General features: G+C 29.5%; 2 protein-coding genes across 4 annotated transcripts in view; one reads left to right on the plus strand and one right to left on the minus strand.

Moving 5' to 3' along the window:
* The window catches only part of LOC135129997 (transmembrane protein 198), a 106,055-nt gene that overhangs the window by 32,295 nt on the left and 46,597 nt on the right, over window positions 1-27,163 (minus strand). The gene's annotated exons all lie outside the window — the stretch shown is intronic.
* LOC135130287 (putative sodium-dependent multivitamin transporter) lies at window positions 2,400-13,716 on the plus strand. 3 transcript variants are annotated; one of them, XM_064057651.1, is made up of 9 exons: window positions 2,400-2,459; window positions 3,883-4,059; window positions 4,108-4,329; window positions 4,379-4,535; window positions 4,592-4,775; window positions 12,313-12,730; window positions 12,777-13,001; window positions 13,060-13,232; window positions 13,282-13,716. In XM_064057651.1, exons 2-9 carry the CDS (start codon window positions 3,937-3,939, stop codon window positions 13,541-13,543), a joined length of 1,764 nt encoding a protein of 587 aa, XP_063913721.1. In that variant the 5' UTR covers window positions 2,400-2,459; window positions 3,883-3,936; the 3' UTR covers window positions 13,544-13,716. The 3 variants fall into 3 exon arrangements, with proteins under 3 accessions (XP_063913721.1, XP_063913719.1, XP_063913720.1); XM_064057649.1 differs by lacking the exon at window positions 2,400-2,459 and adding an exon at window positions 2,483-2,748; XM_064057650.1 differs by lacking the exon at window positions 2,400-2,459 and adding an exon at window positions 3,585-3,722.

The following is a 27,163-nucleotide window of genomic DNA, read 5'->3' on the forward strand; positions in this document are numbered from 1 at the left end:
TTTAATTTAATATTGAAAATTAAGAAATTGAAAAATCTAAACAATGGGAAGTCGAAAATTTGAAAAAATGGACAAATTGTAGAATTCAAACATTCAACATTGGAAATGTTGAAAAATCGAAACATTGATAAATAAAACATTTGAAAAACTAGAGAAACTGAAAAATTAAAAATCAAGAAATCGAAAAATAGCGAATCAGGAATGAAAAATTGAAAAATTCAGAAATTGAAAAATTAAAAAATAGAAAATGCAAATTTTTTAAGTAAATAAAAGCGAAAATTGCAAAATAAAGATAAAAAAATGTAAATTGAAAGAAAAATTTAAAAATTGAATCCAAAATCCAAATACTGAAGAAATAAAAATCGAAAAATTGAAAAATTCGTAAACTGAAAATTCAAATAACTGAAAAATCGAAAAGTTAAAACCTGAAAAAAGGAAACATTGTGAAATCGAAAACTCAATAAAAATATCAAAACATCGAAAAATCGAAACATTTAATAACCAAAAAATTATTAAATCGAAGAATTAAAGAGAAGCAATATTGGATTGAAAAATCTAAAGTCATGAAACTAATAATCGAACTTGAAACATTAAAAAAATGGAAACATTCAATAGTCGAAATGTTGAAAAACAGAAACGAAAAATTAAAAACCGAAAGGTGAAACATTAAAATTTGAAATAAGAATCTAAAAATTGAAAAATCGAAATACTCTAGTGTTAAAAATTCGAAAAATTGAATAATTCAAAAGTTGAAAAATCTGAATATTGAAAATGCAAAAGTCGGAACATCGGGATATTGAAATATTCAGAAGTTGAAAATTCGAAAAATTACAAAATGAAAATAGAAAAATTAAGAAAAGGGAAACCAAAAAATCGACAAATTAAAAATTTTAAATTAAATAAAAGCGAAAATTGCAAATTAAAAATAAAAAAAAAATCAATCAAAAATCCAAATACTGAAGAAATGAATTGAAAAATTGAAAAATTCGCAAGCTGAAAATTCGAAAAATTGAAAAATCTAAAAGTTAAAAATTGAAAAAACGAAACATTGTAAAATCGAAAAACTCAATAAAAATATTAACACATCGAAAACTGAAATATTTAATAACCAAAAAATTGTAGAATCGAAGAATTAAAGAGAAGTTATGTTGGATTGAAAAATATCTAAAGTCAAGAAACTAATAATCGAACAATTGTAAACTTGAAACACTAAAAAAATGGAAACATTGAAAAATCTAAACATTCAAACGTTGAAATGTTGAAAAAGAGAAAAGAAAAGTGAAAAACCGAAAGTAGAAAAATTAAAATTTAGAACAAGAATCTAAAAATTGAAAAATCAAAAAATTCTAATGTTAAAAATTCGAAAAATTGAAAAATTCGAAAGTTGAAAAATCAGAACATTGAAAATGTAAAAGTGAGAAGATCCAGATATCGAAAGATGCAGACGTTGAAAAATCGAAAAATTACAAAATAAAAATCGAAAAATTGAGAAAAGAAAAACCAAAAAGTCGACAAATTTGTCAATTGAAAAAACATTTTAAAGAAAAATTTTAAACTTGAATTTAATATCGAAAATCAAAAACCTGAAAAAACGAAACAGTGAGAAGTCGAAAAATTGAAAAATCCAAAAATTGAGAACTTTAAAAATTGATACATTGAAAATCAAGAAATCGAATAATAGAGAAACTGAGAAGTGAAGAATTGAAAAATTCGGAAATTCAAAAATCGAAAAATAGAAACTGAAAAATGTAAAAGTAAATAAAAGCGAAAATTGCAAAATAAAAATAAAAAAGTTGAAAATTGAAAGAAAAATCTAAAAACTGAAAAAACGAAAATTAAAACCTGAAAAACCAAACATTGTGAAATCGAAAAACTCAATAAAAATATTAAAACATCGAAAAATTGAAACATTTCATAACCAAAAAATTGTAAAATCGAAGAATTAATGTTGGATTGAAAAATCTAAAGTCAAGAAACTAATAATCGAAGAATTGTAACCTTGAAACATTAAAAAAATGGAAACACTGAAAAATATGAACATTCAAAAGTCGAAAATGTTGAAAAACAGAAATGAAAAATTAAAAACCGAAAGGTGAAAAATAAAAATTTACAACAAGAATCTAAAAACTGAAAAATCGAAAAATTCCACTGTTAAAAATTCGAAAAATGAGAAATATCGAAAATGTAAAAGTGGGAATATTATAAAATCGAAAAACTGAAGAAAAGAAAAATTTAAAATCGAGAGAGACACCCGATCACGTCAACAACAGTGAATTTTATTTGTCGAGATCAAAACCACGTTGCTTAATAATTATGCAACCAACAATACACAACCGCGCTCTTCCTCCCAAACCTTTCCGTGATTGCATTTGCTCGAACGCCCAGATGTCCGAATACCACCCAGCACATGTTCGCAATACCGATTTATTACTATGTAATTCCAAGATGGATGATTCATGGTACAGTAAAATATCACCTGTTAATAAAACCGCACCATACTCTTTATCAATCCGTTTATCTTCGGGCTTAAAATAAAAGACCTTGCAAATTTGAGCTTAACCTCACTCTTCGCCACTACACCGTTCATTCAACCTACCGATTGATTACCAATAATTTTTGTCTTCATTCAAAGGAATTTACATCACGTCACTGTTTGTTTTCTATTTAGTGTGCAATTTTACGTGCTCTAGTCCACACCATGAAATCTTGAACTTTGTATTTTTACCCGTTTTACCAACGTTCTGAAAAGTAAGTACCTTGAATTTGTTAGAGGGTCGTAATGTTACGTTAGTGCATACTAGAATTTCGTAATTTGATAACAATTATTTAAAAAAATGTGACAAGGTGTTTTGGTTTAGTTTTTTTAAAAAGGGAGAGTCTGCAACATTGTCGCTTATTCACGTCCTTTTGATTTTAGGTTTTAGTGTAGTGCTTATTCGATATTCTACGAATTTTATCACTGCATCGAATTGCCCCTAGCTAAAAATAGTAGCGCAATCGAAATAAAATATTTTGCATTTTTTGTTCATACATATTAAAAAACGCTAATTCGGTATTTTACAAATGAAACGATTTTAACGTAACCTTGGTGGTGTTACGAATTAAATCACGCAAAACAACTTGTTGCTACATTTATTTTTAAGATTACCCAATTTATAGCAAATTTCGGTAAACATCTAAAACTTTCAATTTTTTTGTATAATAATAATTATAGTCACGCATTTGTTGCGGCAAATTTATGTATGTCTGGTTGCATAACTAGATTTGCTTAATTTATTACTTAATTAATTAAGTAACAGATTTAACTTAACTTAATGCACTTTTGCTATACAAATGGATTACATTCGAATCAAATTACTCAGAAACAATACCCGTTTATACAGTAATTTTTTATGATTGCATATAAAATACCAATTTAATTGTTTATTTCTAAGCTGAATCAGTGTTAATGAATTTTTATTGGTTCATTACTGATCTCTTTTCAACGTTCAATAGTAACGCGTTAGTGCTTTAGTTTTCATCACAATAGAACCTATTTAAATAGTCCAAATTTTTATAGCTGGTAATTGTGATATTCTTTAATCCGTATTATCTACGTCTGGATTTACGTTTTTAGTGCTGTGATAAAACAAATTATTCTTTATGTAAATTCTCGTCTTCAAGATTATCAGATTTTGAGAGAAAAACACACATCAAAGTTCATTTAGCATCGATAGTGAACGGTAACGTATTTTTTCGTACGATTTAACTAACATGCTAAACCTTTGTAACATTTGTTAAACGTATATTGTAATCTAATCAGTAAAGACTTATTATTATTGACGTAACAAAAAAGTTTTATAAAGCAAACATCTACCTGATTTTAATATCTTTGTTTTGCAGGTGACAGCTAAAAATTGCATCCTCTTCATAGACCACTGATTTTCAACGTCAAACATGGCCGCAGGACAACATTTTTTTGGTCCTTGGGACTACGTCGTCCTGGTTATCGTCTTGCTAATTTCGGCCAGCATTGGCGTGTACTACCGATTTACAGGGGGCAAACAAAAAACAATGCAAGTGCGTTTTCGTACTTAAGTCGAGTCACTCAGTAACTTTTTTTTTAAGGAATATCTACTAGCCGATAAAAACATGTCCATAATCCCGGTCGCGTTTTCTCTAATGGCGTCATTCATGTCTGCTATAACACTCCTGGGAGTGTCGAGCGAAAACTACACCTTTGGTATACAATTCATTGTAATTAACATCTCCTACGGGATATTTACACCCGTAGCGGCATACTTATACCTACCTGTTTTCTTCAAACTGCAAGCAACAAGTGCCTATGAAGTAATACCACGCTTTATAATCGACTGCATACAAATTTTTTTCGTTTCAGTACTTGGAAAGGAGATTCGGGAAAGCGTCAAGACTTGCCGCATCTTTGTCGTATACTCTGCAAATGACGCTATATATGGGGGTGGTTCTATACGCTCCTGCTTTAGCTTTGGAGGCTTTAACAGGAATCAGTAAAGTAGCAGCTATATTGTCTGTCGGTAAACGAAACACGGGCATGGAAAAAATTCTGGGTGTATTAAAAAGCGATTTTTAGGGCTCGTTTGTACGTTTTACTCGACCATCGGTGGAATGAAGGCCGTGCTAATAACTGACGTATTTCAGTCGCTTCTGATGTTCGCTGCGGTGTTCAGCGTCATTATTTACGCGGTCATCGACAAGGGAAGTTTTGACGAAATTTGGAATATAGCGGAGCGTGGAAATCGTACAGACCTTTTGAAGTAAGTTCTTAGTATAACCATTGTTTAAGTATATTATAGTTGGACAACCTAATACAAATTTTACTTCGCCTAAATAGTGAGCTTTAAGACAAGGAATCCAAGGGGCGTGGGACAAATTTTTCGTCAACGCGCATTTTCACTACAGTGAGCCAACGTATTAGGTTTATTTTACTGTACATCAGATGGCGCCATCAAACATTAGCAAAGGCAAACACCCTTCATTCTGCTCTTATACGAGGAGTTATCCATAAATCCATAATTAACATTCTTCCGTAAACAGTAATGTGTATAAACATATATGTACAAAATATGAAAATGTACTTGACATAAAAAATATGACGCAACACGTTGTAACGTGATTCGAAAGAATAGTATTTAAATCAATTTTGGGCTTTTCCAATTCTTCCATTCTTCAAATTTTCTATTTCTCGATTTTTTTATTTTTGGATGTTTCAATGATACGATTTCACAATTTTTGTTCTCTTCAATTTTACGGTTTTTAAATATTTTGATTTTTCAATTTTTCAAATGTTTACGTTAAATTTTCAGTTTTCCGATTTCTAAAGTATTTTTTTTTTCCATTTCTGGACTTCGATTTTTCACATCTTCAATTCTTCAATTTTTCGATTTTTTAAGTTTACGATTTTTTGATTTTGCTTTTTTAGATTTTCGATTTCTCAATTTTCCAATTTTTTAATTTCTCAATTTTTTGAATATTTCTTTCAGTTATGAGATTTTCAAAATTTCAATTTTTCGACTTTTCGATTTTTGAATTGATGGATTTTTTTTGATTTCTCGATTTTTTAATTTTTGGATCTTCAATTTATTGTAAACTTTAAATTTTTCAATTCTGCGACTGTTTTATACTTCGATTTCTCAATTTTTCAATTTTTAACTTTCCTTTTCGGCTTCCGACTCCTCAATTTCTCGATCCTCCAATTTTTCGATTCCTCGATGTCTCAGTCTTTGAATTTTTCGATGTTTCGATTTTTTAATTTCTCGGTTTATTGATTTTTTTCTTTTGAGCTTTTCAATTTCTGGATTTTCCAATTTTTCAACGTCCCGATTATTCAATTATTCAATTTTTTAAATTGAATTGGATTTCTCGATTCTTCAATTAATTCTGCGATATTTTAATTGTTCAATGTTTTAAATTTTAGATTTTTCGATTTCTCGATTTTTTGACTTTTCAGTTCTTCAGTATTTAAATTTTTCAATTTTTCAAATTTTTACGTTAAATTTTCAGTTTTCCGATTTCTAAAGATTTTTTTTTATTTTTCCATTTCTGGACTTCGATTTTTCACATCTTCAATTCTTCAATTTTTCGATTTTTTAAGCTTACCATTTTTTGATTTTGCTTTTTTAGATTTTCGATTTCTCAATTTTCCAATTTTTTAATTTCTCAATTTTTTGAATATTTCTTTCAGTTATGAGATTTTCAAAATTTCAATTTTTCGACTCTTCGATTTTTGAATTGATGGATTTTTTTTGATTTCTCGATTTTTTAATTTTTGGATCTTCAATTTATTGTAAACTTTAAATTTTTCAATTCTGCGACTGTTTTATACTTCGATTTCTCAATTTTTCAATTTTTAACTTTCCTTTTCGGCTTCCGACTCCTCAATTTCTCGATCCTCCAATTTTTCGATTTCTCGATGTCTCAGTTTTTGAATTTTTCGATGTTTCGATTTTTTAATTTCTCGGTTTACTGATTTTTTTCTTTTGAGCTTTTCAATTTCTGGATTTTCCAATTTTTCAACGTCCCGATTTTTCAATTTTTTAAATTGAATTGGATTTCTCGATTCTTCAATTCTGCGATATTTTAATTGTTCAATGTTTTAAATTTTAGATTTTTCGATTTCTCGATTTTTTGACTTTTCAGTTCTTCAGTATTTAAATTTTTCAATTTTTCAAATTTTTACGTTAAATTTTCAGTTTTCCGATTTCTAAAGTATTTTTTTTTCCATTTCTGGACTTCGATTTTTCACATCTTCAATTCATCAATTTTTGGATTTTTTAAGCTTACGATTTTTTGATTTTGTTTTTTAGATTTTCGATTTCTCAATTTTCCAATTTTTTAATTTCTCAATTTTCTGAATATTTCTTTCAGTTATGAGATTTTCAAAATTTCAATTTTTCGACTTTTCGATTTTTGAATTGATGGATTTTTTTTGATTTCTCGATTTTTTAATTTTTGGATCTTCAATTTATTGTAAACTTTAAATTTTTCAATTCTGCGACTGTTTTATACTTCGATTTCTCAATTTTTCAATTTTTAACTTTCCTTTTCGGCTTCCGACTCCTCAATTTCTCGATCCTCCAATTTTTCGATTCCTCGATGTCTCAGTCTTTGAATTTTTCGATGTTTCGATTTTTTAATTTCTCGGTTTATTGATTTTTTTCTTTTGAGCTTTTCAATTTCTGGATTTTCCAATTTTTCAACGTCCCGATTATTCAATTATTCAATTTTTTAAATTGAATTGGATTTCTCGATTCTTCAATTAATTCTGCGATATTTTAATTGTTCAATGTTTTAAATTTTAGATTTTTCGATTTCTCGATTTTTTGACTTTTCAGTTCTTCAGTATTTAAATTTTTCAATTTTTCAAATTTTTACGTTAAATTTTCAGTTTTCCGATTTCTAAAGATTTTTTTTTATTTTTCCATTTCTGGACTTCGATTTTTCACATCTTCAATTCTTCAATTTTTCGATTTTTTAAGCTTACCATTTTTTGATTTTGCTTTTTTAGATTTTCGATTTCTCAATTTTCCAATTTTTTAATTTCTCAATTTTTTGAATATTTCTTTCAGTTATGAGATTTTCAAAATTTCAATTTTTCGACTCTTCGATTTTTGAATTGATGGATTTTTTTTGATTTCTCGATTTTTTAATTTTTGGATCTTCAATTTATTGTAAACTTTAAATTTTTCAATTCTGCGACTGTTTTATACTTCGATTTCTCAATTTTTCAATTTTTAACTTTCCTTTTCGGCTTCCGACTCCTCAATTTCTCGATCCTCCAATTTTTCGATTTCTCGATGTCTCAGTTTTTGAATTTTTCGATGTTTCGATTTTTTAATTTCTCGGTTTACTGATTTTTTTCTTTTGAGCTTTTCAATTTCTGGATTTTCCAATTTTTCAACGTCCCGATTTTTCAATTTTTTAAATTGAATTGGATTTCTCGATTCTTCAATTCTGCGATATTTTAATTGTTCAATGTTTTAAATTTTAGATTTTTCGATTTCTCGATTTTTTGACTTTTCAGTTCTTCAGTATTTAAATTTTTCAATTTTTCAAATTTTTACGTTAAATTTTCAGTTTTCCGATTTCTAAAGTATTTTTTTTTCCAATTCTGGACTTCGATTTTTCACATCTTCAATTCATCAATTTTTGGATTTTTTAAGCTTACGATTTTTTGATTTTGTTTTTTAGATTTTCGATTTCTCAATTTTCCAATTTTTTAATTTCTCAATTTTCTGAATATTTCTTTCAGTTATGAGATTTTCAAAATTTCAATTTTTCGACTTTTCGATTTTTGAATTGATGGTTTTTTTTGATTTCTCGATTTTTTAATTTTTGGATCTTCAATTTATTGTCAAGTTTAAATTTTTCAATTCTGCGACTGTTTTATACTTCGATTTCTCAATTTTTGAATTTTTAACTTTCCTTTTTGGCTTCCGACTCCTCAATTTCTCGATCCTCCAATTTTTCGATTTCTCGATGTCTCAGTTTTTGAATTTTTCGATGTTTCGATTTTTTAATTTCTCGGTTTATTGATTTTTTTCTTTTGAGCTTTTCGATTTCTGGATTTTCCAATTTTTCAACGTCCCGATTTTTCAATTTTTTAAATTGAATTGGATTTCTCGATTCTTCAATTCTGGGATATTTTAATTGTTCAATGTTTTAAATTTTAGATTTTTCGATTTCTCGATTTTTTGACTTTTCAGTTCTTCAGTATTTAAATTTTTCAATTTTTCAAATTTTTACGTTAAATTTTCAGTTTTCCGATTTCTAAAGTTTTTTTTTTTATTTTTCCATTTCTGGAGTTCGATTTTTCACATCTTCAATTCTTCAATTTTTCGATTTTTTAAGCTTACGATTTTTTGATTTTGCTTTTTTAGATTTTTGATTTCTCAATTTTCCAATTTTTTAATTTCTCAATTTTTTGAATATTTCTTTCAGTTATGAGATTTTCAAAATTTCAATTTTTCGACTTTTCGATTTTTGAATTGATGGATTTTTTTTGATTTCTCGATTTTTTAATTTTTGGATCTTCAATTTATTGTAAACTTTAAATTTTTCAATTCTGCGACTGTTTTATACTTCGATTTCTCAATTTTTCAATTTTTAACTTTCCTTTTCGGCTTCCGACTCCTCAATTTCTCGATCCTCCAATTTTTCGATTTCTCGATGTCTCAGTTTTTGAATTTTTCGATGTTTCGATTTTTTAATTTCTCGGTTTATTGATTTTTTTCTTTTGAGCTTTTCGATTTCTGGATTTTCCAATTTTTCAACGTCCCGATTTTTCAATTTTTCAATTTTTTAAATTGAATTGGATTTCTCGATTCTTCAATTCTGCAATATTTTAATTGTTCAATGTTTTAAATTTTAGATTTTTCGATTTCTCTATTTTTTGACTTTTCAGTTCTTCAGTATTAAAATTTTTCAATTTTTCAAATTTTTACGTTAAATTTTCAGTTTTCTGATTTCTCAATTAATCTATTGTTGATTTTCCCACTTCTCAAAGTTTCGATTTTTCAGTTCTTCAATTCTTCGATTTTTCGACTTCGCTTTATTGGTTTTTCGATTTCTCAATTTTTGGATATTTCTTTCAGTTTTGATATTTTTCAATACTTCGATTCTTTTATTTTCCGACTTCTAGATTTTTCGATTTTTTATTTTTGGATTTTCAGTTTTTCGTTTTTTATACTTTCGATTTTTCAATTTTTCGATTGTCTTATATTTCAATGTCTCAATTTTTCAACTTTTCCATATTTTAATTTTTAAATTTCTAGATTTTTCGGTTTCTCGAGTGTCCAATTCTATATTTTAATTTTTCAAATTTCCGAATTTTTAAATTCTTTGAGATCCCAATTTATTGAGATTGGGATGTTTCGATGTTTTGATTGTTCAATCTCTCGCTTTATCAATTTTTCCATATTTTCGATTTTGGCCTATTTCGGTTTCTCAATTTTTCGATTTTTCGACTTCTTTTTTGGTCTTTTGATTTTTCGATTTGTTGGTTTTTCGATTTTTGCTTTTCGGTTTCTCGATTTTTCGATGTTTCGATTTTTGATTTATCCGATTTTTCAATTGTCCAATTTTTTAAATCTTCGACTTCTCGATTCGTTGATTTTTCAGTTTTGCGATTTTTAAATTTTAGATTTTCGAATTTTTATTTTTTTGATTTTTTGATGTTTGGATTTCTCCATTTTTCAGTTTTAGGATATTTTAACTTCTCAATGTTTTAAATTTTAGATTTTTTCGATTTTTCAGTTCTTCGATATTTTTTTATTTTTCAAATTTTGACGTTTCTGAATTTTTAGTTTTCGGATTTCTCAATTAATCTATTTTTTTATATTCCCATTTCTCCACTTCCCAAAGTTTCCATTTTTCAGTTCTTCAATTCTTCGATTTTTCGACTTCGCTTTATTGGTTTTTCGATTTCTCAATTTTTGGATATTTCTTTCACTTCACAAAGTTTCGATTTTTCAAGTTCTTCAATTCTTCGATTTTTCGACTTCGCTTTATTGGTTTTTCGATTTCTCAATTTTTGGATATTTCTTTCAGTTTTGATATTTTTCAATACTTCGATTCTTTGATTTTCCGACGTCTAGATTTTTCGATTTTTTATTTTTGGTTTTTGAGTTTTTCGTTTTTTATACTTTCGATTTTTCAATTTTTCGATTGTCTTATATTTCAATTTCTCAATTTTTCAACTTTTCCATATTTTAATTTTTAAATTTCTAGATTTTTCGGTTTCTCAAGTGTCCAATTCTATATTTTAATTTTTCAAATTTCCGAATTTTTAAATTTTTTGAGATCCCAATTTATTGAGATTAGGATGTTTCGATGTTTTGATTGTTCAATCTCTCGCTTTATCAATTTTTTCATATTTTCGATTTTGGCCTATTTCGGTTTCTCAATTTTTCGATTTGTTGGTTTTTCGATTTTTGCTTTTCGGTTTCTCGATTTTTCGCTGTTTCGATTTTTGATTTATCCGATTTTTCAATTGTCCAATTTTTTAAATTTTCGACTTCTCGATTCGTTGATTTTTCAGTTTTTCGATTTTTAAATTTTAGATTTTCGAATTTTTATTTTTTTGATTTTTTGATGTTTGGATTTCTCCATTTTTCAGTTTTAGGATATTTTAACTTTTCAATGTTTTAAATTTTAGATTTTTCAATTTTTCAGTTCTTCGATATTTTTTTATTTTTCAAATTTTGACGTTTCTGAATTTTTAGTTTTCGGATTTCTCAATTAATCTATTTTTTTATGTTCCCATTTCTCCACTTCCCAAAGTTTCGATTTTTCAGTTCTTCAATTCTTCGATTTTTCGACTTCGCTTTATTGGTTTTTCGATTTCTCAATTTTTGGATATTTCTTTCACTTCACAAAGTTTCGATTTTTCAAATTCTTCAATTCTTCGATTTTTCGACTTCGCTTTATTGGTTTTTCGATTTCTCAATTTTTGGATATTTCTTTCAGTTTTGATATTTTTCAATACTTCGATTCTTTGATTTTCCGACGTCTAGATTTTTCGATTTTTTATTTTTGGTTTTTGAGTTTTTCGTTTTTTATACTTTCGATTTTTCATTTTTTCAATTGTTTTATATTTCAATGTCTCAATTTTTCAACTTTTCCATATTTTAATTTTTAAATTTCTAGATTTTTCGGTTTCTCGAGTGTCCAATTCCATATTTTAATTTTTCAAATTTCCGAATTTTTAAATTTTTTGAGATCCCAATTTATTGAGATTGGGATGTTTCGAAGTTTTGATTGTTCAATCTCTCGCTTTATCAATTTTTCCATTTTTCGATTTTTGCTTTTCGGTTTCTCGATTGTTCGATGTTTCGATTTTTGATTTATCCAATTTTTCAATTGTCCAATTTTTTAAATTTTCGAGTTCTCGATTCGTTGATTTTTCAGTTTTTCGATTTTTAAATTTTAGATTTTCGAATTTTTATTTTTTTGATTTTTTGATGTTTGGATTTCTCCATTTTTCAGTTTTAGGATATTTTAACTTACCAATGTTTTAAATTTTAGATTTTTCAATTTTTCAGTTCTTCATATATTACATATATGTAAAGTCCCCAACTAATAGTTCCGTTTAGTACCTTATCGACATCACGTGCTTACAAACTATTTTTACTCCCTTTCGTAAGGTACCGCCACTTGATAGTGAAGCGTGTGAGATGTAAAATATATGTTCATTCTTTTCTACATGGGAAAGTGATTGTCCGTATAAGTTGTCCAACTATAATATACTTAAACAATGGTATAACTATCCCGTGGGTACCTAGAATTTGTTTTTAGCTTCAACCCTGACCCCACAGAACGACACTCCTGGTTTTCACTAATCATAGGCGGAGGGATAACTTTTTTGTCGCTGTATGCCGTAAACCAAACCCAAGTGCAACGATACTTAACTGTCAAAGATTTAAAAAGGGCGCAGACGGCTTTATGGTTAAACTGGCCTATATTAACGTGCTTAAGTCTCAGTACGTCATTCTCTGGCTTAGCTATTTACTCAAAGTATGCTGCCTGTGATCCAGTTAAAGCCAAAGTAATTAATAGCCCGGATCAGTTAATGCCTTTATACGTGGTAGATACGATGGGAGATATACCCGGTCTGTCTGGTCTTTTCGTGGCTGGCATCTTCAGTGCGTCGCTATCCACAGTTTCAGCGGCAGTTAATAGTTTAGCTGCTGTAACGATAGAAGACTACTACAAGGTTGGTACAATATCACCACCAAACTAAACTAATTTATCATTTTAAGCCCTTATACAAAAGTATTTTTGGTAAATCGCTGTCGGAAAAAACCATCGCTATACAGTCGAAACTGATCGCTTTGTTATTCGGTTTGCTGTGTTTAGCGGTTGCGTTTTTGGCGCAGTTTCTAGGAGGGGTGTTGCAAGCGTCTTTAACGATATTTGGAGTGGTGGGTGGACCTTTACTAGCGCTATTCACGTTAGGGATGTTTACAACGACAGCAAACGAAAAGGTACACATTGTATTAATTTTCAAACTACTAAATATAAATTACGTTTGGGTTTGTGCAGGGTTCGTTGTTTGGGCTTCTGTGTGGGATAAGTTTTGCTTTGTGGATGGCTTTTGGTAACCCGAAACCACCGCTGCCCGCACTACCCGTCACAACTGAAGGTTGCTCGAGTGTTTTTACCAATGTAACAGTTGTGGCAGAGCCGCAGCTAACAAGAGCTACAACACAACAACAGTAAGTCAATTATAGTTAAAAATACTTAACATTTGTGTTTTCTTTTCAGAGAGTATTTTTGGTTGTACAAAGTTTCGTACTTATATAACGGAGTTTTTGGTCTCTTAAGTACTTACATAATTGGTTACGTTGCTAGTTTGGTTATAAATAAAATAAAAGGGGTGTCGACTCAAAATCTGGATCCGCATTTATTTATTACGCCGATCGCAAGGAGGTTGGAGAGGACGATGGACATACCGCTGAACACGAAGGAGTTATCCGATTCTCAGGAGGAGTTAAATGGTAAATATGAAGTGAACGGGAAATACTAGTGAAACGATCTCTTAGTAAATTTGTAGTGAACAAAATGGAATTTAATTTTTGTACTTATTTATTAAATGATGTAGCTTAGGTATGATCAGGGTCTTCCGTTAGTTAGAATGTATGTATAGGTCGGATGAATTATGCAGCGCAGGTTGTTGTTAAATAAATTATTTTATAAAAATTGGTTGTTTTATTTCGATCTAATTTTTGTGTTCGCGTGAACGATATCGTTGTATAAAAACATAAACAGAACTGGGATTAGAACGGTTCCTTGCATTTTGCTCTTACAATAAAGTCGTTAAAATAATGAAAATCTTGGAGAGACACGAAGAAAGAGCAATAATAAAAGTGGCGAAGACTTCTGATACAAAAAAAAAATTGGTCTAAAGAGTTTAGACAGTACTTCCCTCGCTGTCGGAAACTTGACGACTGCATGCCTATTGTGTTTTTTTTTCTCATTACATTTTTGTAGTGGGAATTAAAAAAAAAAATTGCGATGACGTCATCAACATTTTTGCAAGGACACGTATATCAGTTGGGATAGATGTAGTGTAATACTAAGAATAAAATTATTATATTCTCAAATTTTAGGGAAAATGAATTGGGTCGTTTTGAATATTGATTTGTAATAATCAATAAAATAACGAAACAATTTACTCACGTATACGTATCAGAAGCAACTGAAAATCGTGTATGTATAAACATTCTTAATTTAAGATGACAGGCGTAACAGCATACGTTAGAGTCAAACAGAGAAACTGTAAACAAAACGACCATCGGTTTTATTGCTTCGACTTCCGCTTATTATATAAAACATTGGGTTTTATTTTAATTCTTGACGGTGAAATTCACAATTGGTTGATTATAAACATGTCTATTTCACATTCGCGGAACCAAGTGAGCGCATAAAACAAATGCAGGTCTGTAATGTTAAAGTCGATGTAAATAAGCGTGCTACCCTTATGTTTCAACCGAGTTTTTCCTTTAACAAATTTTGTGTCTACCAAATTGGGTTGGTTGGGGTGTAATACTAATAATAAGTGTTGCCTTTAATTTAATCAATAAAATAAATTGACTTCATTAATTTTTTTGAACCACCTCTTAAGAAAATCTAAAAAATATGAATGGAATGATAAATCACAAGTACAAACTCATCATATTTTTTGCATTTTAGATAGGATTTATTCAGCAAAATTTAAGGGTGACGTCATCAATTTTTTTAGGAGGGATGAACAAATACATTTTGAACAAAAGTTTACCATGCTTATAATAACTTTAAAATATTCCCAAGATTTCAAAGCATTCGGTTTTGTAATTCCTGATTAAATCGATAAAATAAAATAAATTCACGCCTTCATTAATTTTTTTGAGTCACCCTGCATACGCAAATCCAAAAATATGAATGGAATGATAAATCACAAGTACAGACTCATCATATTTTGTACATTTTAGAAACGATTTATTCGGCAAACTTTTGAGCTGACGTCATTAGTTTTTTGTAGAAGATAACCAAATATATTTTGACTAAAAATTTATTATGCTCTTTATAACCTTAAAACATCTGCAAGATTTCAAAGCATTCGGTTTTGTAGTTCCTGATTAAATTAATAAAATAAATTTACGCATTCATTAATTTTTTTGAGTCACCCTGTATATGCAAATCGAAAAAATTTGAATGGAATGATAAATCACAAGAAGAGACTCACCATATTTTGTACATTTTAGATAGGATTTATTCAGCAAAATTTTGTGGTGATGTCATAAATTTTTTAGGGGGGACGACCAAATACATTTTGATCAAAAATTTACCATGTTTATGATAATTTTAAAATATCTTCAAGATTTCGAAGCATTCGGTTTTGTAGTTCCTGAGTAAATCAGTAAAATAAATTTACGCTTTCATTTATTTTCTTGAATCACCCTGTATATGCAAATCCAAAAAATATGAATGGAGTGATAGATCACAAGTACAGACTGATCATATTTTGTACATTTTAGATATGATTTATTCGGCAAATTTTCGAGCTGACGTCATCAAGTTTTTGGAGGGGATAAGCAAATATATTTTGACTAAACATTTATTATGCTCTTTATAACCCTAAAACGTCTGCAAGATGTTAGAGCATTCCGTTTTGAAGTTCCTGATTAAATCAATAAAATATATTTACGCATTCATTAATTTTTTTGAGTCACTCTGTATATGCAAATCCAAAAAATATGAATGGAGTGATAAATGACAAGTACAGGCTCATCATATTTTGTACATTTTAGATATGATTTATTCGGCAAACTTTCGAGCTGACGTCATCAAGTTTTTGGAGGGGATAAGCAAATATATTTTGACTAAACATTTATTATGCTCTTTATGACCTTAAAACATCTGCAAGATTTCAGAGCATTGGGTTTTGTAGTTCCTGATTAAATCAATAAAATATATTTACGCATTCATTAATTTTTTTGAGTCACCCTGTATATGCAAATCCAAAAAATATGAATGCAGTGATAGATCACAAATACAGACTCATCATATTTTGTACATTTTAGATATGATTTATTCCACAAACTTTTGAGCTGACGTCATCAAGTTTTTGGAGGGGATAAGCAAATATTTTTGACTAAAGATTTATGATGCTCTTTATAGCCTTAAAACATCTGCAACATTTCAAAGCATTCTGGTTAGCAGATTAAAAATTAAATTTCAAAATGTTGTTTTATAATTTTGACTTTTTTTCCAAAAATCTGGACGTTTCGGGTGAAAAGTCGATTCAGAGTTGTAAACTACATGTGTAGGACTATGTTATTTTATACAATTGAAAACCCATTTACTATGTACAATTTTGAAGTGACGTCATCGCATTAGTGGTGGGGATGATTAGACAAATTTTGGTTAGCGTTTTACCATCTACATGATATGCTTAATATAAATACAAAATTTCACAACAATCGGTCGAGTACTTTCGGAGATTATCTGTTTAATAAAAATCCGGGACAACAGACGGACAGACGGACGGACAGACGGACGGACAGACGGACGGACAGACGGACGGACAGACGGACGGACAGACGGACGGACAGACGGACGGACAGACGGACAGACAGACGGAAATGGGAGACCTATTTCTTCGTCTTCTAGGGGTCATGAAAGATCGAGAAAACGTAAAAGTAGAGAGTCGGCCGACGGACTCGATTACAATACTTCCTTTGCTTACGCTCGGGAAGTAACTAGCAAAACATCTATATTTTACTCAAAGATATTGAAAAGAAAGTATGATTTTACTGTACGAAAAAGTAAGGTTAAGTTGTACTACTCCGCTGTCAATGTTGTTCTTGAAGGAGCTGCTTTTCCTGCATCTCATTTCTGACAAAAAAACTGGTCTATAGTTATGTAGACAGACCTTCCCTCGCTCCTTCAGGCCCAAGGTCTTTTCGAATTCATAAAAAAAATACATCAAAACCAGTAATTCTCTTAATACTTAAAAAAAAAAAATCTAAAACAACATACCAAGGGACCCAAAAAATCCTTTTATGATAAAAAAAATACACTAGGGGATCACAAAATTCTTTCAAATTTTTTCAAAAACAAAATAACGGAGTCTCCAAAGATTCTTTCCTCTTTGAAAAAGCAGACACTTGGGCTCACAAAATTGTTTCAAATTCTGTCAAAAATCAAATGCCAGAGGCAACCGAACTTCTCAATTTTTTTTACAACACAAATATTTTTCCATATTAAAAAAAAAACATCCCAAAACTTAAATACATATGTATCGAAAAATTGAAAAATGTCAATACTGTAATGTGAAAAAATTGGGAAATCGAAACATTGAGAAATCCAAATAGCTCATAATCCAAATACCGAAAAATTGAAAAAAACCGGAATGCCGAATCTCGATAAATCAAAATTTAAGAACCAAAAAATTGAAAAATTCCTAAACTGTAATTTAGAAAAATTGAGGAAGCGAAAAAGTGAAATGTTAAAAAATTGAATAATTGAAAAGGCAAAAAGTCGAAAAATCGAAACATCCAGAAATCCAAACATCAAAAGATGAAAATTCGAAAAATCTAGAAGTCGAAAGATTGAAAAATCGACAAGTTTAAAAACGAAAAATTGATTAAAATGAAAAATCAAAAATTTGAAGACCAAAAAATTGAAAAATCGAGGAAAAGGAAAATTGGAAAATGAAGGAATTGAAAAATTGAAAATTTAAATATAGAAAGACTGAAAAATCCCTAAACTATAATGGAGAAAAATTGCGAGGGCGAAAAACTAAAACATCAAAAAATTGGAAAATCGAGAAGGCAAAAAGTCGAAAAATCAACAAGTTCAAAAACGAAAAATTGAAAAAATCGAAACATCGAAATTTCGATAAATGAGAAATCTAAAAATTGATATAAATGGAAAATCAGAAAATTGTAAAACCAAAAAATTGAAAAATCGAGATGAAAAATCCCACAATTGAAATATCGAAAAATTGAAAATCGAGGAATTGAGACATTGAAAAATTTAAGAATCGAAAAACTGAAATCTGTAATGTAGAAAAACTGAGAAAGCAAAAATTGAAAGACATTTTTTTACATTTTTAAAAAAGAGACTAAAATACCCCGAGAAAAAATATCAACAGACCCAAAAAATTCTTTCACATTAAAAAAAATTGGTCTAAAGAGTTTAGACAGTACTTCCCTCGCTGTCGGAAACTTGACGACTGCATGGCTATTGTGTTTTTTTCTCATTACATTTTTGTAGTGGGAATTTAAAAAAAATTGCGATGACGTCAACATTTTTGCAAGGACACGTATATCAGTTGGGATAGATGTAGTGTAATACTAAGAATAAAATTATTGTATTCTCAAATTTTCGGGAAAATGAATTGGGTCGTTTTGAATATTGATTTTTTATAATCAATAAAATAACGAAACAATTTACTCACGTATACGGCAACTGAAAATCGTTTATGTATAAACATTCTTAATTTAAGATGACAAGCCTAACAGCATACGTGAGAGTCAAACAGAGAAACTGTAAACAAAACGACCATCGGTTTTATTGCTTCGACTTCCGCTTATTATATAAAACATTGGGTTTTATTTTAATTCTTGACGGTGAAATTCACAATTGGTTGATTATAAACATGTCTATTTCACATTCGCGGAACCAAGTGAGCGCATAAAACAAATGCAGGTCTGTAATGTTAAAGTCGATGTAAATAAGCGTGCTACCCTTATGTTTCAACCGAGTTTTTCCTTTAACAAATTTTGTGTCTACCAAATTGGGTTGGTTGAGGTGTAATACTAATAATAAATGTTGCCTTTAATTTAATCAATAAAATAAATTGACTTCATTAATTTTTTTGAACCACCTCTTAAGAAAATCTAAAAAATATGAATGGAATGATAAATCACAAGTACAAACTCATGATATTTTTTGCATTTTAGATAGGATTTATTCAGCAAAATTTAAGGGTGACGTCATCAATTTTTTTACGAGGGATGAACAAATACATTTTGAACAAAAGTTTACCATGCTTATAATAACTTTAAAATATTCCCAAGATTTCAAAGCATTCGGTTTTGTAATTCCTAATTAAATCGATAAAATAAATTCACGCCTTCATTAATTTTTTTGAGTCACCCTGCATATGCAAATCCAAAAATATGAATGGAATGATAAATCACAAGTACAGACTCATCATATTTTGTACATTTTAGATACGATTTATTCGGCAAACTTTTGAGCTGACGTCATCAGTTTTTTGTAGAAGATAACCAAATATATTTTGACTAAAAATTTATTATGCTCTTTATAACCTTAAAACATCTGCAAGATTTCAAAGCATTCGGTTTTGTAGTTCCTGATTAAATCAATAAAATAAATTTACGCATTCATTAATTTTTTTGAGTCACCCTGTATATGCAAATCGAAAAAATTTGAATGGAATGATAATTCACAAGAAGAGACTCACCATATTTTGTACATTTTAGATAGGATTTATTCAGCAAAATTTTGTGGTGACGTCATAAATTTTTTAGGGGGGACGACCAAATACATTTTGATCAAAAATTTACCATGCTTATGATAATTTTAAAATATCTTCAAGATTTCGAAGCATTCGGTTTTGTAGTTCCTGAGTAAATCAGTAAAATAAATTTACGCTTTCATTTATTTTCTTGAATCACCCTGTATATGCAAATCCAAAAAATATGAATGGAGTGATAGATCACAAGTACAGACTGATCATATTTTGTACATTTTAGATATGATTTATTCGGCAAATTTTCGAGCTGACGTCATCAAGTTTTTGGAGGGGATAAGCAAATATATTTTGACTAAACATTTATTATGCTCTTTATAACCTTAAAACATCTGCAAGATGTCAGAGCATTCCGTTTTGTAGTTCCTGATTAAATCAATAAAATATATTTACGCATTCATTAATTTTTTTGAGTCACTCTGTATATGCAAATCCAAAAAATATGAATGGAGTGATAAATGACAAGTACAGACTCATCATATTATGTACATTTTAGATATGATTTATTCGGCAAACTTTCGAGCTGACGTCATCAAGTTTTTGGAGGGGATAAGCAAATATATTTTGACTAAACATTTATTATGCTCTTTATGTCCTTAAAACATCTGCAAGATTTCAGAGCATTCGGTTTTGTAGTTCCTGATTAAATCAATAAAATATATTTACGCATTCATTAATTTTTTTGAGTCACCCTGTATATGCAAATCCAAAAAATATGAGTGGAGTGATAGATCACAAGTACAGACTCATCATATTTTGTACATTTTAGTTATGATTTATTCCACAAACTTTTGAGCTGACGTCATCAAGTTTTTGGAGGGGATAAGCAAATATTTTTTGACTAAAGATTTATGATGCTCTTTATAGCCTTAAAACATCTGCAACATTTCAAAGCATTCTGGTTAGCAGATTAAAAATAAATTTCAAAATGTTGTTTTATAATTTTGATTTTTTTTTCAAAAATCTGGACGTTTCGGGTGAAAAGTCGATTCAGAGTTGTAAACTACATGTGTAGGACTATGTTATTTTATACAATTGAAAACCCACTTACTATGTACAATTTTGAAGTGACGTCATCGCATTAGTGGTGGGGATGATTAGACAAATTTTGGTTAGCGTTTTACCATCTACATGATATTCTTAATATAAGTACAAAATTTCACAACAATCGGTTGAGTACTTTCGGAGATTATCTGTCTAATAAAAATCCGGGACAACAGACGGACAGACGGACAGACGGACAGACAGACGGAAATGGGAGACCTATTTCTTCGTCTTCTAGGGGTCATGAAAGATCGAGAAAACGTAAAAGTAGAGAGTCGGCCGACGGACTCGATTACAATACTTCCTTTGCTTACGCTCGGGAAGTAAAAATGACACAGTCGGGGATCTCAAGATTCTTTCAAATTTTTCCAAAATCATAACACCAGGACCTCCTGAAGATTCTGTCATCTTTCATCTTTAAAAAAGGCACTTAAGGTCCATAAGATTCTTTCAAATTTTTTTAAAAATAAAATGCCAGACCTCCGAAATAAAAAAAAATCTACAACAATAAACCAGTAACCTCCAAATTTAGTTTAAAAAAAATTGGTCTAAAGAGTTTAGACAGTACTTCCCTCGCTGTCGGAAACTTGACGACTGCATGCCTATTGTGTTTTTTTTCTCATTACATTTTTGTAGTGGGAATTTAAAAAAATAATTGCGATGACGTCATCAACATTTTTGCAAGGACACGTATATCAGTTGGGATAGATGTAGTGTAATACTAAGAATAAAATTATTATATTCTCAAATTTTCGGGAAAATGAATTGGGTCGTTTGAATATTGATTTGTAATAATCAATAAAATAACGAAACAATTTACTCACGTATACCTACGTATCAGAGGCAACTGAAAATCGTGTATGTATAAACATTCTTAATTTAAGATGACAGGCGTAACAGCATACGTGAGAGCCAAACACAGAAACTGTAAACAAAACGACCGTCGGTTTTATTGCTTCGACTTCCGCTTATTATATAAAACATTGGGTTTTATTTTAATTCTTGACGGTGAAATTCACAATTGGTTGATTATAAACATGTCTATTTCACATTCGCGGAATCAAGTGAACGCATAAAACAAATGCAGGTCTGTAATGTTAAAGTCGATGTAAATAAGCGTGCTACCCTTATGTTTCAACTGAGTTTTTCCTTTAACAAATTTTGTGTCTACCAAATTGGGTTGGTTGGGGTGTAATACTAATAATAAGTGTTGCCTTTAATTTAATCAATAAAATAAATTGACTTCATTAATTTTTTTGAACCACCTCTTAAGAAAATCTAAAAAATATGAATGGAATGATAAATCACAAGTACAAACTCATCATATTTTTTGCATTTTAGATAGGATTTATTCAGCAAAATTTAAGGGTGACGTCATCAATTTTTTTAGGAGGGATGAACAAATACATTTTGAACAAAAGTTTACCATGCTTATAATAACTTTAAAATATTCCCAAGATTTCAAAGCATTCGGTTTTGTAATTCCTGATTAAATCGATAAAATAAATTCACGCCTTCATTAATTTTTTTGAGTCACCCTGCATATGCAAATCCAAAAATATGAATGGAATGATAAATCACAAGTACAGACTCATCATATTTTGTACATTTTAGATACGATTTATTCGGAAAACTTTTGAGCTGACGTCATCAGTTTTTTGTAGAAGATAACCAAACATATTTTGACTAAAAATTTATTATGCTCTTTATAACCTTAAAACATCTGCAAGATTTCAAAGCATTCGGTTTTGTAGTTCCTGATTAAATCAATAAAATAAATTTACGCATTCATTAATTTTTTTGAGTCACTCTGTATATGCAAATCCAAAAAATATGAATGGAGTGATAAATGACAAGTACAGGCTCATCATATTTTGTACGTTTTAGATATGATTTATTCGGCAAACTTTCAAGCTGACGTCATCAAGTTTTTGGAGGGGATAAGCAAATATATTTTGACTAAACATTTATTATGCTCTTTATGACCTTAAAACATCTGCAAGATTTCAGAGCATTCGGTTTTGTAGTTCCTGATTAAATCAATAAAATATATTTACGCATTCATTAATTTTTTTGAGTCACCCTGTATATGCAAATCCAAAAAATATTAATGGAGTGATAGTTCACAAGTACAGACTCATCATATTTTGTACATTTTAGATATGATTTATTCCACAAACTTTTGAGCTGACGTCATCAAGTTTTTGGAGGGGATAAGCAAATATTTTTTGACTAAAGATTTATGATGCTCTTTATAGCCTTAAAACATCTGCAACATTTCAAAGCATTCTGGTTAGCAGATTAAAAATTAAATTTCAAAATGTTGTTTTATAATTTTGATTTTTTTTCCAAAAATCTGGACGTTTCGGGTGAAAAGTCGATTCAGAGTTGTAAACTACATGTGTAGGACTATGTTATTTTATACAATTGAAAACCCATTTACTATGTACAATTTTGAAGTGACGTCATCGCTTTAGTGGTGGGGATGATTCGACAAATTTTGGTTAGCGTTTTACCATCTACATGATATTCTTAATATAAGTACAAAATTTCACAACAATCGGTCGAGTACTTTCGGAGATTATCTGTCTAATAAAAATCCGTGACAACAGACGGACAGACGGACAGACGGACGGACAGACGGGCGGACAGACGGACAGACAGACGGAAATGGGAGACCTATTTCTTCGTCTTCTAGGGGTTATGAAAGATCGAGAAAACGTAAAAGTAGAGAGTCGGCCGACGGACTCGATTACAATACTTCCTTTGCTTACGCTCGGGAAGTAATAATCGAAACACCGAAATTTCGATAAATCGAAGAATTGAAAAATTGATAAAACTAAAATATCGAAACAATTAAAAATCGGAAGAAAACTGAAAATCAAAAAAAAAACTGTGAAACTCAAACGTCTAAAATTTAAGAAATCAAAAAATTGAATCCCAAAACTCAAACAACGAAAAATTGATCAATGATAAAAAAAAAATTCAAAAATTGCAGAACTGAAACATCGAAAAACGTCAATACTGTAATGTAGAAAAATTGGGAAATCGAAACATTGAGACATCAAAAAACTGGAAAATCGAAACGGCGAAAAATCTAAAAATCAAAAAAATTGAGAAATCGAAAAGTTGAGAAATTGAAAAATCGAGAAATCCAAATAGCTCAAAATCGAAATAGTGAAAAATTGAAAAAAATCGGAACCCCGAAATCTCGCTAAATCAAAATTTAAGTATCAAAAAATTGAAAAATTCCTAACCTCTAATATAGAAAAATTGAGAAAGCGAAAAAATGAAACATCAAAAAAATTGAAAATTGAAACATGCAGAAATCCAAACATTTAAAGATCGAAATTCGAAAAATCGAGAAGTCGAAAGATTGAAGAATCGACAAGTTTAAAAACGAAACATTGATAAAAATGAAAAATCAGAAAATTGGAAAACGAAAGAATTAAAAAATTGAAAAATTTAAGAATCGAAAGACTGAAAAATCCCTAAACTGTAATGGAAAAAAATTGCGAAAACGAAAAAGTAAAGCATCAAAAAATTGGAAAATCGACAAGTTCAAAAACGAAAAATTGAAAAAATCGAAACACCGAAATTTCGATAAATGAGAAATCGAAAAATTAATATAAATGGAAAAGCAGAAAATTTGAAAACCAAAAAATTGAAAAATCCCAAAATTGAAATATCGAGGAATTGGAACATTGGAAAATGAAGGAATTGAAGAATTGAAAAATTTAAGAATCTAAAAACTGAAAAATCATAAACTGTAATGTTGAAAATTGAGAAAGCGAAAAATAGCAGACTTTAAAAAAATGTCTAAAATAACATATCAAAAGACCAAAAAAATACGTTCACATTAAAAAAAAAACACACTAGGGGATCCCAAGATTCTTTAAAATTTTTTCAAAAATAAAATGCCAGGGACCTCCGAAATAAAAAAAAATCTACGACAATAAATTAGTAACCTCAAGAAGAAAATAAACTAGGGGATCTCGAAATTCTTTAAAAAGTTTTCTAAAACAAAATATCAAGGGAACCAAACATTTTTTCTCATTAAAAAAAAACACATTAGGAGATCCCAAGATTCTTTCAAATTTTTCCAAAATCAAAACACCAGGGCCTCCCCAAGGATTCTTTCATCTTAAAAAAAGGCACTTGGGGGCCACAGGATTTAAAATTTTTTTTTTTTAATAAAATACCAGACACCTCCGAAATAAAAAAAATTCTACAACAATAAAACATTAACCTCAAGATTTTTCCACATTCTCAAAAAAAAAACTAGGAGATCTCGAAATTTTTAAAATTTTTTTCTAAAACAAAATATCACTGGGACCCAAATATTTTTTCACATTAAAAAAAAGACCCTATTTTTTTTTCAAAATCAAAACAAACACCAAGGTATCCGAAGATTCTTTCATTAAAAAAACAGACACTTCCGCCTCACAGAATTCTTTCAAAATTCTTTCAAAAATAAATTGCTAGGCTTCCGAAATAAAAAAAAATCTATAACAAAGCAGCAAACCTCCAAAATTCGTTTACATTTTTTAAAGAATCAGACTAGGATACCCTAGATTCTTTCAAAAAATATCAGGGACCTTAAAAAAAATTCCGTATTAAAAATTTTTTTTACATAAAAAAAAACACTAGGGGATGCCGAGATTCTTTCAAATTTTTCCAAAATCGAAACACCAGGACTTTCCCAAGATTCTTTCATCTTTAAAAAAAGGCACTTGGGGTCTACAAGATTCTTTCACATTTTTTCAAAAATAAAATGCCAGAGACCTCCGAAATAAACAAAATCTGCAACAAACCAGCAAGCTCCAAGATTTCTTCACATTCTTAAAAAAAGGCACTAGGAGACCCCAAGATTCTTTCAAATTTTTTTAAAAACAAAGCACCAGGGAACCCCGCGATGCTTTTAGAAATTTTTAGAATAAACCAGTAACTCTAAATTCTTCCACATTATAGAAAAAAGAGGTTAGGATATCCCGAGATTCTTTAAAAAAAAATCTAAAACAATATACCAATGGACCCAAAAAAATATTTCATATTAAAAAACACACCATGGGATCCCAAGATTCTTTCATCTTAAAAAAAAGACACTTGGGTCCCACAAAATTCTTTAAAAATAAAATGCCAGGGGCCTCCAAAATGAAAAAGAACTTGTCTACTACAAACCGGCAACCACTAAGATTTGTCCACATTCTTAAAAAAATACATTAGGAAACTCCAATATTCTTTCAAACTTTTTGAAAAACAAAACACTTATGAACTCCGACATTATTTTAAAATTTTCTATAACAAATCAGTAATTTTCAAGATTCTTTGGGATTCTTAAAAAGATTGGAATATCTCTTTAAAAAAAATTCTAAAAAAATACCAGAGACCGCAAAAATTCTTCCAGAGTCTTTTAAAAATCAAATACCAGAAAACTTCTTTTAAAAAATTTCAAAACAAACTAGCAACCCCCAAGTTTCTTTCAAACTCTTTGAAAAACCAAACACCGAAGACCCAGAAATTTGGAAAAAAATTCTAAATTCTATCAAAAATAAAATACCGCAGCCCTCCAACTTTTCTTAAAAAATGTCTACAACAAACGAGTAACTCTTAAGATTGTTTCACACACTAGGGGAACGCAAGGTTTTTTTGAAACTTTTTCAAAAATAAAACACCAAATTTTGGTTAGTCCAGTAGTTTTGGAGAAGATCTGCATAACAAAAATCAACACAGACGACAGACAGGTGGACACACAGACGGAAACGGGAGACCACTTTATTCGTACTCTCGGGGCCATGAAACGCTCGATGGACAATAGTTTCTTACGCTAGGGAGTAAATATTATACAAAAACTACAAATATCGTATCGTCTCCAAAATTTTGAAAGCACGTAAAACTAAACTGAAATATTTGACAAATATTTGATAGTATGTACAGGTAAATATTATTTAGCACTTGGAAGTCAGTTTCCATTAGCTGTGTACGAATAATATACCTGATGGATTATCTCTACCTTTCTAGTTACGTACTTATTTAACCATTAGCAAAAGATTACACTTTCAGTTCTGCTTCAGGTTTGCGTTGTTCCTGATCCCGATGGTGTATTATATAGTGATTAGTGTTGTATATTGATACAAGAAGTGCTGATTCAAAAACCCTCTCAGTTTGTCAATGAAGTAGGTATATGCTGTATTTTTAATGAAAATTACAAAATACCAAGAAAACTATCACATCACATCTTAATGAGTATTACGACAATTTGGCTTCCTGGAAAAATATCCAACGTAAATGATCTTCCGAAAATACTTGAAATCATTGCAAAAAATTCCCGTTTTATTCAAATCTTTCAACAATTAATTTATTTCATTTACATATTCAAGGACTAGTTTTTCTTCAGGTAAATTCACTTCTGTAATCTGATAATCCGGTTATAACCTGTCTCAGTGAGCATTATCTGGAAAATAATCAATTGCAAATCTCTCCACTTGAAAAAATTCTCACTAGTATCATATTTATGCAGAATCAGTCGTAAACATGGTAAAATTAATACATTTGTTT

This window comes from Zophobas morio, unplaced genomic scaffold (assembly GCF_036711695.1).
Source record: "Zophobas morio isolate AGI-343-1 ecotype UQ-CSIRO unplaced genomic scaffold, CSIRO_AGI_Zmor_V1 ptg000017l, whole genome shotgun sequence".
In the NCBI taxonomy this organism is placed as follows: Eukaryota; Metazoa; Arthropoda; class Insecta; order Coleoptera; family Tenebrionidae; genus Zophobas; species Zophobas morio.

What these genes read in the sequence shown, in the direction of transcription:
- LOC135130287 (XM_064057651.1), top strand. Translation starts at nt 3,937, where the DNA reads ATGGCCGCAGGACAACATTTTTTTGGTCCTTGGGACTACGTCGTCCTG. An exon ending in CGATAGAAGACTACTACAAG is followed by an intron (nt 12,731 to 12,776) that starts GTTGGTACAATA and finishes TATCATTTTAAG; the next exon opens with CCCTTATACAAAAGTATTTT. An exon ending in AGAGCTACAACACAACAACA is followed by an intron (nt 13,233 to 13,281) that starts GTAAGTCAATTA and finishes TTTTCTTTTCAG; the next exon opens with AGAGTATTTTTGGTTGTACA.